Source organism: Loxodonta africana, chromosome 7 (genome assembly GCF_030014295.1).
Source record: "Loxodonta africana isolate mLoxAfr1 chromosome 7, mLoxAfr1.hap2, whole genome shotgun sequence".
NCBI lineage: Eukaryota > Metazoa > Chordata > Mammalia > Proboscidea > Elephantidae > Loxodonta > Loxodonta africana.
In genome coordinates, this window is record NC_087348.1 from 21,662,264 (window position 1) to 21,678,833 (window position 16,570).

The 16,570-nt window shown below is 36.0% G+C and overlaps 1 protein-coding gene across 1 annotated transcript; it reads right to left on the reverse strand.

The window, feature by feature from the left end:
- Positions 1-8,345: 8,345 nt before the first annotated feature.
- LOC100662641 (olfactory receptor 8K3-like) lies at positions 8,346-9,293 on the reverse strand. Its single transcript, XM_064289315.1, has one exon. It carries the CDS (start codon positions 9,291-9,293, stop codon positions 8,346-8,348), a length of 948 nt encoding a protein of 315 aa, XP_064145385.1.
- Between the last annotated feature and the right edge of the window lie 7,277 nt (positions 9,294-16,570).

The following is a 16,570-nucleotide window of genomic DNA, read 5'->3' on the forward strand; positions in this document are numbered from 1 at the left end:
TGGCATTTAGAATAATTCTGTGGAATTAGGGAACATAAGGGCTGTGCCTATTTATTGGGTCTACGGCCCCAAGGTGATTAGGATGGGTACATAGTGCATCAGGGGGGTAAGAACTTAATAAGGGGGATGGGTAGATAGTGGACTTAATCAGCCACTCAAGAAGCAGAACAGGCTGACATTCAGCCAGGGACTCAAAAGTGTCAACACAGCATTTGAAGAAAATGGTATTGCAATTGACAGCTTGATAATCTGACATCAATTTTGAGCTTGATTTTTTGGGTAGCCTGAATGATTGAGAAGGCTTTCAGGAATAGGGCATAAATTGCCCTAAACATTGTAGAAAATACTTATTATGACAATAAAAAAAGGAGAAAAATAAGAATCGTAAAAAGTTTTTGTAGGCTCTTCCATAATTAATTTTACCTTTTATATGGTGTTAGCAAAGCAAACAAATCTGAAGTTTTTGGAATGTCTAACATTATCTTGATCCAGTTAAAGAATAAGTTGTATTTTTTTAATGATAATAATAACGGTGTATATCTCGCATCAAAACGCTTAGTGGTATTTGTTTGTAACCAATGAAAAGGGTAATTGTGGTGGTCATGTCCAGAAAAACAGGATGAGAAGTCATAGGGAAAAGCTGGAGCTGAGGAAGTCAAAGAAAGGACTTGGGAGTGTGAGGTCCTCTTCTCAGGAGGTGAAGGGTTAGATTAACATAAGACACTTGTGTTATAGGGAAAAGTAACTCTGCTTCAACTCATTTTGCCATTGACTCTGCCATTGACTCTGATTCAACTCATGGTGACTTATGTATAACAGATCAAAATGTTGTGTGGTCTTGTGCTATCTTCATGGTCATTGGTATGTTTGAGTCCATTGTTCAGCTATTGTGTCAATCCATCTCGTTGAGGGTTTCCCTTATTTTTGCTGACCCACACCTTACCAAGCATGAGGTTCTTTTCTAGAGATTGATCTTTCCTGATTTTGTGTCTAAAGTAAGTGAGCCCAACCTTGCCATTCTCACTTCTACGGAGTAATCTGGATGCATTTCTTCTAAGACTGATTTAGTTTGTTCTTCTGGCAATCTATGGGAGATCCAATAGTTTTTGCCAGTAACACAGTTCAAATGTATCAATCACTGTTTCTTCCTTTTTTATTGTCCAGCTTTCTCATGCATAGGAGGTGATTGAAAAGACCAAGGCCTGGGTCACAAACACCTTAATTACCAAAGTAATATCTTTGTTCTTAAAATTTTTAAATAGGTCTTTTGCAGGGGATTTGCACAACCCAATGGATCTTGAATTTCATGATTTCTAGTCCTATAGGTGTTGATTGTTGAACCAAATTAACGAAACCATTGACTTTTTCTTTTCCCCATTTATTATGATGTTATTTGTCATCTATTTGTGAAGCTTTTATTTTCTTTACATTCCGGCGTAGGTATGAACCCAAGGGAAATTCAAACATACATCCACACAAAACTCATAAATAACTGTTCATAGCAGTATTATTCATAGTAGCCAAAAAGCAGAAATAAACAAAATTTCCATCAATGGAGAAAGGATAAATAAAATTTGGTATTTCATTACAGTGTAATATTTGTCAATAAAATACGTTGCACCACAACATGCTTGAAACTTGAAAACTTTTACAGAAAGTGAAAAAACTAGTCCCAAAGACCAAGTATTTTGAGTTTCCATTTTTATGACATGTCCTCAATAGGCAAATCTATAAAGACAGAAAATAAGCAGGTAGTTGCCTTGGGCTGAGAGGGCTGAGGGGAAATATGGAGTGACCGGTGATGGTCATGAGATTTTTTTTTCAGGGTGATGACAATGTCCTAAAATTGCTGTGAAGTTTGCAAACTCCACGTGAGTGAATTATATGGTACGTGATTTATATCCCAAAAATAAAAGTAACAAGGAAAAAATCCCAAGTGTCTGACTTTGTAAATCTGAAATAAGAGATTTATTTATGTATAAAGCACTTTATACATAACACATATACATATACATACACAGAACACTTGCTTTCTCGAGTAGGTATTAAATGCCTTTATTGTTCAAAAAATCATGAAAATGTAATGACTTTGCAAAAAAAAGACTTGAAAAATTCTTATATTTTATTTCTATATCAATTATTTTTAAATAAGTTCATAAGTTTCATAGAATCAATTGGTTGTGATGGATGGTCAAAGAAAATTCTGTGAAGTGAGTTTTAAAAACGCCAATATTTTCTATGACAGAATAAATGTTGAATTTTTATTTTGCCTACTCTAGGGTTAACTAACTTCTATTGCTCCAAGTAATAATCTAATACTTTGAGCCATAATTATGTAAATAGATACATCTAATCTTATACTTTGCTGTTATTTACTAAACTATATTGTGCACACCTGCTGGGATTTTAGTAATATATCATGCAAAATGTTTTTATTCTTCTCAACAGTAAGCCTATATAGATTTGTCGATGTTGCAATTGTATATAGGTTAGACTAGCAATAAATACAAGACAAACTTCTGCTAGAAAATTACACAGTGGAAACTAGTAGAAAAATCACATGTTGAAGTGAACGGCATGTACCTCACACTTCTAGAATGTACCATTCACGTATGCTGGAAATTAGAATATTACTCCTCCTGTACCTTAACTTCTGAGACTTTCCTACCTCATAGCATTTGTGTTCAGATCTCCTGGGAATCCAGCAATGTATATAGTACTATTTGGTCAATTCCCTCAGCCCCCTCTGCTAGGTCGTGGTTATAACGTGTCCGTTCCTATTCAAAGTGACCCTCTGTACAGCAGAATGAAACATTGCCTGGTCCTGCACCATCCTCACAATCATTGTTATGTTTGAGCCTATTATTGCAGCCACTGTGTCAATGAAATCTTGTCAAGGATCTTCCTCTTTTTCATTTGACCCTCTACTTGACCAAGCGTAATATACTTCCCCAGGGCCTGATCCCTCCTGATAATATGTCCAAAGTTCGTGAGATGAAGTTTTCCAAGGAGCACTCTGGCTATATTTTTTCCAAGACAGACTTGTCATTCTTCTGACAATGCATGGTATATTCGATATTCTTTTTCAATACCATAATTCAAAAGCATCAATTCTTCCTTGTCGTTCCTTATTCATTGTCCAACTTTTGCATGTTTATGAGGTGATCAGCAATGTGGCTTAGGTCAGGGTCAGGGGCAACTTAGTCCTCAAAGTGACATCTTTGCTTTTTAACACTTTAAAGAGGACTTTGGCAGCAAATTTGCCCAAAGAAATACATCTTCAGATTTCTTGACTGCTGCTTCCACAGGCCTTGATTATGAATCCAAGTAAAATGAAATCCTTGACAACTTCAGTCTTGTCTTCATTTATCATAATGTTGCTTATTGATCCAGTTGTGAGAATTTTCTTTTTCTGTATGTTGATGGGTAATACCTACTGAATGCTGTATTCTTTGATATTCATCAGTAAGGTCTTCAAGTTCTCTTCACTTTCATTAAGCAAGAATGTGTCATCTGTATATCCTAGGTTGTTAATGAGTCTTCCACCCAACCTGATGCCACATTCTTCGTCATATAGTCCAGCTTCTCAGATTATTTGTTCAGTATACAGATTGAATAAGTATGGTGAAAGAATGCAACTCTGACACACAGCTTTCTTGATTTAAACCATGCAGTATCCCCTTGCTCTGTTCAAATGACTGCCACTTGGTCTACATACAGGTTCCACATAAACACAATTAAGTATTTTGAAATTCTCATTCTTCAAAATGTTATATATAATTTGTTATGACTCACAGAGTCAATAAAACATAGGTAAACATCTTTCTGGCACTCTCTGCTTTCGGACAAGATCCACATAACCTCAGCAATGACATCCTTTGTTTCGTGTCCTCTTCTGGTTCCAGCTTGAGTTTTTGGAAGTTCGCTGTCAATGTATTGCTGTAACTGCTTTTAAATGATCATCAGAAAAAATTTACTTGCTTGTGATATTAATGATATTGTTCTTTAATTTCTGCATTTTCTTGGCTCACCTTTCTTTGGAATGAGCACAGATATGGATCTCTTCCAGTCAGTTGGCCAGGTAGCTGTCTTCCAAATTTCTTGGCATAGAGAAATGAACACCCCCAGCACGGCATCCTTTTTTTGAAACATCTCAACTGGTATTCCTTCAATTCCTGGAGTTTTGTTTTTCACCAGTGTCTTCTGTGCAGCTCCAACTTCTGTTAATAATATTGGTCCTCGATTATATGCTACCTCCTGCTATGGTTGAACATTCACAAATGCTTTTTGATTCAGTGATTTTGCGTGTTCCATCTTCATTTGATGCTTCCTGTGTCATTCAATACTTTGCCCGCAGAATCCTTCAAATTCGCAGTTCAAGGTTTGAAATTTTTCTTCAGTTCTTTCAGTTTTTGAAATTCTGAGTGAGTTTTTCCCTTTGGTTTTCTAACTCTAGGGCTTTGCACATCTCATTAGAATATTTTACTTTGTCTTCTAGAGCTGCCATTTGAAATCTTCTGTTCAGCTCCATTACTTCATTTCTTTCATTCTTTTTTTTTTTTTTTTTTTTATATACTGTGTTCAAGACCAAGTTTCAAAGTCTCTCTGGACATTTTGGTCTTTTCTTTCTTTCCTGTCTTTTTAATGACCTTTTGCCTTCTTCATGTATGATGTCCTTGATGTCTTCCCATAAATCATCTGGTCTACAATCATTAGTGCTCAATGAGTCAAATCTATTCTTGAGATGGTCTCCAGATTCAGGTGGAATATACTCAAGGCCATATTTTGGCCCTTGTGGACTGCTTGTTAGTAACTTTCTCTAATTTAGAAATTATATGCAGATACTATTTGACACTTGGTGGACAGGACCAGTTCCTGGAGAAGGACATCATGATTGGTAATGACAAGGTAAGCGAAAAAGAGGAAAGCCCTCAATAAGACGAATTGACACAGTGGCTGAAACAATGCGTTCAAGAATAGCAAAGATTATGAGGGTAACCCAGGGTAGGGCAGTGTTTCTTTTGTTGTACATGGAGTCACCAAGTCAGAACAGACGGGACAACATCTATCAGTAACAATAAGTATTAAGATTATTGAGGACTATGAAATATTTTAATGAATCACTGATTATTTCTTATTGTAACTATAATAATAACTCCTATACTCAATCTCCTCAGTTGGTATTTTCTTACCATTCTCTCTCTCTTTCTCTTTCTCTCTTCTTTTCGGAAGCCCCTTCAGTGAAAAACTATATACATGTATTAGACAAATATATATTTTGGGGTTGATGAATATCTTGAGTAGTATGTTGTTCCTTTTGATTTGTATGATTCCTGTGGAGGAGAGCTTTTGATGTTCACATCAGCCATTGCAATGTCCAATATATCGCATATTTCAGCTGGCTCATTTACATCCTAATCTGTACAAATGGTACAACATAGAATCCCATAATTTCCAACTTTTGAAATTGAATGTGCTGCTTTTGCCTCTTCTGATTGTATCATCTAAGAATGCTTTTCCCATGCATGTAATGAAACACTAAACAAATAAATAGATCACACAAACATTAGCTCAGGGAAGAGGGTTTAATTTCTGTATAATTAAAACAAAAAAACAAAGTCCATTAGTGGAGCCTGATGGCTTTCACTGGTCCAGGAGCTCAGCAAAATCAAAATCAATACATTTCCCAATCTTTTATAATTAAATTAAATTCCCCCAAAATTGAGCTCAGGCAGCAACAAAGCCCAGGAAGCAAAAGATGGTGGGGAATAAACCTTCTCCTCACAGACTCCATCTATAATGAAGTAACATTGACTTTGACAAGCCCCTGGAAACTTCAACAAGTCATTAGCAATAATGTTTTAGCTTTCTTATTCTTCTTCTTTTTAGTCTACTTCTATATTTTTAAAAGGAGGCTGAACTTCTCAAGGCCAAAATCCAGAAATCATTTCTTAAGATAGGAGCTTCCTTACTTATTTTGATCATGTTCCTTACTACTTATTGATAATTCCTGATATCCCTCATTGCAAATTTATTATAAACCTGCTCAGACTATGTCCTGCATCCACTTTGTCATGGTTTTCCATTATTTGGTTTGAGCAAGTCATGCATCCAAAATGAACAGATTTGTTTGCTGAGTCAATTGATTAATTCATTGTCTTTATGGAATTTATTTTCCCTCCCAGACATTGTCCTAGGTACTCACTATTTTAAAATCCCGACTTCTATTTTTCTTCTTTTAATCTGATACCTGCCAAAGTGAAGTTTTATTCTCTGTTATCTTGGGGATGACATCACTAAAGCAGAAACCTGACATTAAGAGATAGTTTAGTTGTTATGAGCATGGAAACTGGCGCTAGACACCATGTTTGAAACTTGGTTCCAATGCTTAATACATTTGTGAACTTGGATAATTAATTTTCCTTAATGTGTTGAACTTGGATGATTTATTTACCCTCTCTGAACCTCCATTTTATTAAAAAAAATGTGAATATTAATAGAATCTACCTCACAGAGTTGTTATGGTAATTAAATTAATTCAAACTTAAAGAATGATTATGATATAACATTCAATGAATGTGAAATATTATTACCTGCTAGTGCTCATGCGCATCTTAACCTTCTATCTGCTTCAAGCCTTTCAAAATACTTATACTCACATGACAATATAACATGTATCTTTTTCTCGTATTCCAATTAACCAACTTATCCAAATTTTATTGGCTACACAGGGGATTTTATTTCACGATTGTGAACAAAGAAAAAAAATTAAACAGTAGTTATTGTTGTTGTTAGGTGCCATGGAGTTGGTTCCGACACATAGCGACCTTATAGTACGAAGCAGAACTGCTGTATAGGGTTTCCAAGGAGCAGCTGTTGTATTTGAACTGTCAACCTTTTGGTTAGCAGCTGAGCTCTTAAGCACAAGCTCCAGGGCTCCTAGGCTCTAGTAGCTTCAATAAAATCCCAGAAATTAAAAAAAGAAAGAAAAATGTGTGGAAAAATTTGAGGAGTAACATGGAGCTACTGTGTCCACAAGGCAAGATAACTGCATCCTTGTCACATAACAGAACTTACTTGAATTAGAAATACAGCATGGGGCAAACTATGGGATTAACTGATTTTACTTCTCACAATAGGGTGAACAAAAATCTATAAAAATACAGTGCAGGATAACTATTGACCAAAGTTTAGGAATACCAAACCAGTGAAAGTCAGTCAAATTAGCTCATCATAGAATATCCTGTTACCCAAGGAAATAACAACAACAAAAATAATTAAACAGACATTTTTAAAAAGCTTTTTATATAGATACAAAAAGATAACAACACATGTAACAACAAGATAATTACTAAAATGAGAATAACCAGTGGGGAAAGGATTCCAAACCCAAGAGTCTCTACGGTTGGCTTCAAGAAATTTATCTTAATTGGTATATATTCTTGATACAGGTAAAATTTGTAGATTAAAACAAAGTCAGATGCAGAGCTGAACCTGTGAATTGCTAAATTGCAAGGTATGTTAACAAATTTACATGTGAAAGTAAAGGTAGTAAGGAGAAAAGGTGGTGCTCCAAGTCTGGAAAGGGGGCATTTGAGCAAATTCAGATAACTGAGTACTTCAAATCGTCACAATCACTGAGACTCCTTGTAACCTGGCCTGAATCTAATACACCCCTCAGAAGTATATGAATGTTAAAACAGAAGGCAAGGGCTTACACTGACAAAAACACATGCAGACATTGCAAAGTTTATTCTACTAATTGAAAAAAAAAAAAAAAAAAAAACACCGGAATCACTGTAACACTGCTTTCGTACCTAGTACTTTTTCCCCCTCCCACTCAGCGTATGCGCTCTCCTTGCCTGACTTCATGGTTGCCAACACATTCTCCAAAAAGCCAAATGCACTGCCATTGAGCCCATTCCAACTCGTAATGACTCTATAGTAAGGAGTGGAATTGCCCCATAGAGTTCCCAAGGCTGTAAATCTTTATGGAAGCAGACTGTCACATCTTTCTCCCATTGAGAGGTTGGTGGTTTCAAATCACCAACTTTTCAGCTAGCAGCCTAGCACTCTAACCTCTGTGCCACATGGCCCCACACTTTCTTCTGTACTATAAAATTGACTTAATTATGATGTTTACTATCCATCTTTCTCTTTCAAGGAAGGCAAGGGTTTTCATTCTTTTGTTCATCAATGCATTTACAGCACTTAGAAGAGTAACCGGCACATAGAAGGCAATTTATAAATGTATGTTGAATAAATTTGTGCATGCTATTCTCATTGGAGGCACACAGGCAAGGTTTGAAGTCCGTGATATAAGCTTATAGAAACCATATGGTACATCAAACTTTAGAAAAGATATTGCTTATTTTTTTCCATGTCCTGTGTAGGGCAAATTTTACATCTCTGTTCCTCAAGCTATAAATCAAGGGATTCAACATGGGGATAACCAGGGTATAAAATATAGAAGCCACTGTATCAGTGTCAGAGGAGTGACTGGTCTTGGGCTGCATGTATATAAAGCTTAAAGTCCCATAGAACACTACTACCACAGTCAGGTGGGATCCACAGGTGGAAAAGGCCTTGTACCTGCCCTCAGCTGAGCTCATCCTGAGAATGGCTACAAGAGCCAGAAGGTAAGAAACAAGAACTATTAGAAGGGATGAAATCAAATTAAAAGTTGCTAAGACAAGAAGGATCAGTTCAATGTCATGTGTGTTTGAGCAGAGCAAAGATAACACTGGGAGAATGTCACAGTAGAAGTGACTGATGACCTTGTAGCTACAGAAGGATAAATTAAAAATCTTTATGGTGATGAGAAGAGACACAAATGTGCCGTAGAGATAGGGGATTGCCACCAGTACCTGACACACCCTTTGTGACATGATGACTGTGTAGAGGAGAGGGTTACAGATGGCCACATAGCGGTCACAGGACATTGCTGACAGAATAAATAATTCGTTAGTTATGAACACAATAAAGAAAGCTAGTTGAATACCACAAAAGTAATAGGAAATTCTGTTTTCATACACAATGAAATTTACCAACATTTTGGGTCCCACAGCTGTTGAATAACCAAGATCAGTGATAGCCAGGTGTCTGAGAAAAAAGTACATGGGTGTTTGTAGCTTGGAGTCCATCTTGGTGAGGATGATGATGCCCAAGTTGCCCACCACTGAGATCACATAGATGATGAGCAACAGCCCGAATAGTGGAGCCTGCAGCTCTGGGCGGTCTGTGATTCCCAACAGAATGAATGAATTCTGCTCTGTTAGATTGTGTTTGTCCATCTTGGTCTGTCAGGAAACCTGTTCTGAATAGAGACATCAGCATAGTCAATACTTTTTTTGTAGAATCATCTGGTAGAGTTTTTGTATACGGAGCTAGTATACTAAATAAATAAGATAAATTCAAACTTTCCAATATAGATAGTTGAAAGTAAATGCATCTCCCACAACTGATGCCATGGCACCTAACAACAACAATAACAACACATAGAGATAGAGCAAGAGGGATAGGGAGAAAGGAAAGAAGAAGAGAAAGAGAGAGATAACTAGTTACCAGTTGAGGAAAATTTTCTCCCCAAGGAACATTTGTCAATGTCTGGGACATTTTGGATGTCACACCTAGGAGAAGGGTACTGTTGCTAACTAGTAGAAGATTGGGCTATTACCAAACATTCTAGTACATACAGAGCATCTCCCCACAATAACAAAATTTCCAGCCCAAAATGTCAATAAGGCTGTAACTGAGAAACTCTGATCTAGACATAGGTATTCTTAAATATATACATATACATTTATATATACATATAGGTAAATATATATATAAACATGCACATACATATACACATAAATGAATTAAAAAATAAATAAATTTAAAAGTTTTAGGTGTTAGGTATATGGATGGTTATTAAACTTTCTGTTTGTCATTTATATAATGACAATTACATAATGACAGTTACAAAATTATGATACATTTTTTAATTACATTATAAAAATTTTAAAGTGCAAATTCCCAAAATGTATGGAAAAATTTAGTATGCCTTAATTTGAAACATAGTCCTTTGAAAGCCATTGTGCCACAGGTGGTACAGACTGAAACAATACACTTGACAGGTGTTGAACACAAGGAAAATCTGATAGATTGTGGTGGGGACTATTTGCCTTTATATATGGAGATATCCCCAGTGATAGACACATGTAGTTATAGTCTCTGTTACACCCTCCACTTGTTGGTTATCTGATAAAATATTTAATTTCTTTTTCCACATCTCCTAAATGACTATGTCCTTTCAGGATTGTTGGATAGATAAATGAAGATTAAATGTTCAATATGTTTATGGTATTGGAAAATAGCTCCCAAATTTCAAGTACGTAGTGTTTTTGTTATTTTTAAAATGATGACAGTGAGTTGCCTGAAAGGAGTTTTCTTTACTTATGTAGTTGTTAGTTCTTCTCGTGTGACTTAGCTTTTATGTCAGGGTTATGATGACGATTAGGTTGAGTAGTGTGCTATCCATGTAACTGACCCTACAGCATCCTCAACTGCATGATGAAAATTGAACCATTAGTGTGCCAGTCTTTTGGATTATGTACCTTCTACTTTAGTGAAACCATTTTAATATAAGTTTACTTAAAATATGTCCTCCCCTCAGGAAGGGTATGTGTCAGGGTTGTATCTTCTCACCACACTTAGTCAATATGTATGCTGAACAAATAATCAGAGAAGCTGGACTATATGAAAAAGAATAGGGGATCAAGATTGAAGGGAGACTACAACCTGTGTTATGCAGTGACACAACCTTGCTTGCTGAAAGTGAACAGGACTTGAAGCACTTACTGATGAAGATCAAAGACCACAGCCTTCAGTATGGATTACACCTCAACATAAAGATAACAAAAATCCTCACAACTGGGCCAATAAGCAATATCGTGGTAAGCGGAGAAAAGATTGAAGTTGTCAAGGATTTCATTTTACTTGGGTCCACATTCAACACCCATGGAAGCAGCAGTCAAGAAATCAAAAGATGCATTGCACTGGGAAAACTGGCTGGAAAAGGCATATTTAAAGTGTTAAAAAGCGACGATGTCAGCTAAAAGACTAAGGTGCACCTAATACAAGCCATGGTATTTTTAGTCATCTCAGGCATGTGAAAGCTGAATGATGAATAAGGAAGACTGAAGAAGAATTGACGCCTTTGAATTGTGGTGTTGGAGAAGAATATTGAATATATCATGTACTACCCGCCAAATGAACCAATCTGTCTTGGATGAGATACAGCCAGAATGCCCCTTAGAAGCAAGGATGACAAAACTATTTCTCACATTCTTTGGACACGTCAGGAGGGATCGGTCGTTAGAGATGGACATTATGCTAGGTAAAGTACAGGGTCAGGGAAACAGAGGAAGACCTTCAGTGAGATGTATTGACGTTGTGGCTGCAAGAATGAGCTCAAGCATAACAAGGATTGTGAGGGTGGTGCAGAGCTGGGCAGTGTTTCGTTCTGTTGTGCATAGGGTCACTATGAGTTGGAATTTACTTCATGGCACTTAACAACGTGTCTTCCCCCTAGGGGCATTTTCATTATAACTAACATATGCTAAGTTGTTTTTATCAAATCACATATATTTGCTCATGGAAGATCCTAAGAGTATGAGAGTAAATTTGAGCAAACTGGGAAAATGTAAGGTCATTGTCATTGATATTAAATAATGAAGTTTCATTAAAACATTCCTTTTGGATAGATATTCTCTAGTCTATAGGAAAAATAGGTTAAAATCCATATGTTACTCAAGGAAAAAAAAGGACCAAATGCACTGAAAAGATGTACATGGATTCCTGATTTTTATTTTAACTCTTTTTGTACATTAAGGATCTGGGTAATTCTTTGTAATATTATATAGCACATAATGTATTTTTTAATGTATATAAACATAAACATATTGAAATTAAAATGTATGTACATATCCCTAATAAGCCACCTATGGCTGCGAACCAAAGGGTCAGCAGTTCAAATCCACCAGGCGCTCCTTGGAATCTCTATGGGGCAGTTCTACTCTGTCCTATAGGGTCACTATGAGTCCAAATCGACTCAATGGCACTGGGTTTTTTTTTTTTTTTTAATAAGCCACAGGTTAAACAAACAAATACCAGAGACGGATGAGGATGACAGTTTCAGGTAAAAGAATGAATGATTTGAAATGATACTACTTACCATGAAAATAGCAGTACCAGCAGCCTCTGAGTCAGGAATAATCAAGCAAATAGGAAAATACAATACTATCACACTAAATTATAAAACGGTTACAGGGGAAATACACTACCTCATATAAAACATTGTGTATAATGTTGTGGCCTTCTGATAACCTACCTCCTCCTTATGCATAGCACACACATTGCTTATGTCAGAAAAGCAACCATTGATCTCTTTGCTCCTGGAGCAAAGGAGAACAAAGACAGCCAAAGACTAAAGGAAGCAATTAGACCAAAGGACTAATGACGCACATGAACCACAGCTTCCTCTAGCCTGAGACCAGAAGAACTAGTTGGTGTCTGGCTACCAGTACAGACAACTCTGACCATGATCACAATAGAAAGAACCAGGTAGAATGGGTAAAAATTGTAGAACAAAATTACAAAAAAAAAAAGACCAGATTTCCTGGTCTGAAAGAGATTAGAAGAATCTTCAAAACTATTGTCATAAGACAATCTTGTAACATGAAAGTATAGTCTCCCCTGGAGGCCGTCATTCAGTGAAATAATAAACGGGGCTACAAAATAAACAGTAACATCCCTGAAGAATGTGCTTCTTAGAACATCCAAGTATGTGAGACCAAAAGGGCAACACTTGCCTAAAACCAAGACACGGAGGAACAGGGAAACAGGTCTAATGAAAATGGGGAACCAGGAGAGGAAACGCGGAGAGTGCTAACATATTGCAGGAATTGAAACCAAGGTCATGAAACAATTTGTGTAAAGAATCATTGATTAGAAAGTTAATTTGCTATGTAAGCTTTCATCTAAAGCACAATAAATGTAAAAAAATAAAACTGAATTGGGTATCAGTAGGTATTACAATTAAGAAATTCATTGTCTTCAGTGAATACGACAAAAGCAATATATCTCTTGTTTAGTTGCAGTAATGAAAGGCTGAAGGAAAAAAACACTTCAGTAAATAATGATTTTTTATTAAGTCAGGGAAAATAAAAGAATTTTCTCTCAAGAGCTTTGGAGTTCTATGGAGAGCAACAAAGTAAATTTCATAGTTTTCTATCTTTGTTGAGTATCTAATTCTTACTTCATAAAGGTATACTCTAAAAAAATTACATCTTCTTTCTGCCAGACTCCATTGGAAATTGAAGAGCATTTTATATATTAAACTATCGTCATAAAACTGGGTACTTAAAAATTTCCTAAACTCCAAAAATTGCTTTCCACACCTCAACAAGAGGTTTAAGATGGAAATTTATTTATTCCTCATTAAGAGATTAGCAAAAATGCACATTTACACTGTTATTTAAATAAGCATTAAATATTAAATTGTATTTTAATGGATATAAAAAGATCCTAGGGCAGGTATATTACTAACGATTTGGAAAGACATCAACACTGGAAACTCAATACATACAACTTCATAATCCTGCTACAGTATTTTTTAATACCGTATATGTGCCCTTTACTTTCACATTGGAGTTCTACCATTTACATAATTAGGCCACCCGTGAGGTGCGAACGACTAAGAGCTCAGCTACGAACTGAAAGATTGGCAGGTCTAGTCCACTTAGAAGTGCCTTGGAAGGAAGAAAGATCTACTTGTGAAAGGTCACAGCCATTGAAACCCCTATGGAGCACAGCTCTGACACACATTCGGTGGCTATGAGTCAGAACTGACTCTGGGACAACTGGTTTGGTTTTTTGTTTGCTTTTTTATTCATGTAATTATTTCTATAAAGTAAAAATATTATTTAGCCATATAATGATCATGTTTCAAAGATGCTTATGAGCATTTAGCCTCTGAAACAAATTGAGACTATTTGAAAAAAATAATATGAAGAAAAAAGGGGGAGAGATCCTGGTCTCAGGCACGATTGAAAAGTAGATGCACAAAGAACTGAATCAGAAATCCTAATATTTTGCAAAAAATTTGCTACTGAATAAAGATGGGACTGGCAAGTGTCACTGCAACTTTCTGGATATTGGTAAAATATGGAAATTGTCTTACTTTTTACCTGTAATGAAGCCTCTGTCTTGACTCTGTCATGCAATTCTTAACATGGCATGGTGAGAACAATTTAAAGGCTTTTTTTTCACCCTTGGAGATTCTCCCTGAGGAGATGCCAAGCAATTTGTTGATTGACCCTGAAGCATTTGATAGCTTAGCAACATATCTGGGGTTGTCTGCTAATTGTCCAGGACAATTTGTATTCACCTGTGAGCAAGTTTTTCTTCATATAGTGTGTATGCTCATCTGTATTTAACTATATCATACATTCTTACATTTTACTCTTTGTTAACTATTCATTTTTACCACCCAGGGATCCAGAAAAGTACTGTAGCTATAAAACAAAGCTGTCAACTTTCCCCATTTCTACAGTGATCTCTTCAGATGGTATCATTTCTTTGTTTGCTATTGTTATTGTTGCTGTTATTGCTATTGTCAGGGGTTTTTATTTTCATTTTTTTCTTTTTGACCTCAGGAACAAAAATGCTACACTTGCTTCTCATTTCATAGTCCATTGCCATCATCTGTCTGTTTAGGTTTTTTGCTTGTTTGTTTTATTTTCCATCATTAGATTTCAATCTTTTATGTTTTTTCATTCTGTCAAACCCTCATTCCAAAACTTTATCTCAGGTTCGTACATTTTCTGCTGTGCTTGGCATAATGCTCTACCATGTCAATACACCCTTGTAAAGTGTGATATTTTGTATGTAATGTTTCACTATGAATATGTAGTTACAGTGCTATAAATCTTTTGCTGCATTTTGTCTTTTAAATATTTGTAATGTATCCATTCATGACTTGTTTTTTTTTTGCCCTGTGTAATGGTATGTATACAGTGTAGTATTTAAGAGTAAGTCTGTTAACTAAAAGGTCAACAGTTCTAATCCACCAGGCACTCCTTGGAAACCCTATGAGGCAGTTCTACTCTGTCCTATAGAGTGGCTATGAGTTGGTATCAAATCAGTGGCAAAGGGTTTGGTTTATATATATATATATATATATATATTTTTTTTTTTTTCCCACTTGTCTATTCTTCACTGAAGAAGCCGTGTGGAAGCCCTGGTGGTAGAATGTTCAACACTCATTGCTAACTGAAACATTAGTTGTTTAAACCCACTTGCCTTTCCGTAGAGAAAAGACTTGGCCATTTGGACCTATAAAGATTACAGCCTAGGCAACCGTATGGGGCATTTCTACTCTGTCCTATATGCTGCTATGAGTCACAATTTACTTGACAGCCCCTAACAAAACAAAATTTTTTTAATGGTAGGTATTTTGTTGCCTCCAACAAAACATTGTCTGACTTTCTTGCTTCTGGCATGTCATCAGGAAAGATCAGTTTCTGGAGGAGGACATCATAGTTGGTGAAGTAGAGGGCCAACAACAATGAAGGAAACCGTCTGTGAGATATGGATTGACACAGTGGCTCCAACAATGGATTCATACATACCAATGATTGTGAGGACAGCACAGGGCCAGGCAATGTTTTGCTCTGTTTTACATAAGGTCACCATGAGTTGGAGTCACTCATTGCCAGGTAACAACCACCACAACCTTTTGTGATCAACTATTTTCACTTTCTATGATTCTATTGAGGTCCATCCAATCTGTTGTGTGCATCAATAATTTGTTCTTTTTTACTGCTGAGTATTATTTCATGTATGAATTTAGTACAGTTTCATTACCCACTCACCCATAGAAGGACATTTGGGGTTGTTACTAATTTTTAGCTATTATAAATAAGGAAAAACTGGTGGCATAGTGGTTGAGTGCTATACTGCTAACCAAAGGTCAGCAGTTTGAATTCACCAGGGGCTCCTTGGAAACTCTATGGGGCAGTTCTCTTCTGTCCTATAGGGTCACTATGAGTCAGAATCTAGTTGACAGCAATGGGGTGGGGTGGGGAGAGGGTACGTATTATGGATACAGGCTGCTTAATGAGATATATTATTTGGAAAATATTACCTCCCAGAAGATGACTTGTTTTTATACAAGTGTCTTTTGAAGATCAGAAGTTTTAATATTTTATGTTGTGGAAGTATTTATAGATTTTGCTTTTGGTGCTCTATGAAATCTCCGAATGTATTTATAGTCAATGAAAGGCCACTTAAAATCCAAAAGCTTTTTTTTTTTTTAATAAACTAATAAGCTGAGTGTAAATTCACAAATAAATGCTGTTAACTTTTTAGTTCTATAACTGCATTGTAGGCTATATTAGATTTTTACATAAAAAATCACGTCATCTATCAATAAATACAGTTTCCCTCCTTCTTTTCCAATCTGGATGCTTTCTATTTATTGATTTAATTGTTTTATTGCCTTATTGTGTTGCCTAGAACATCC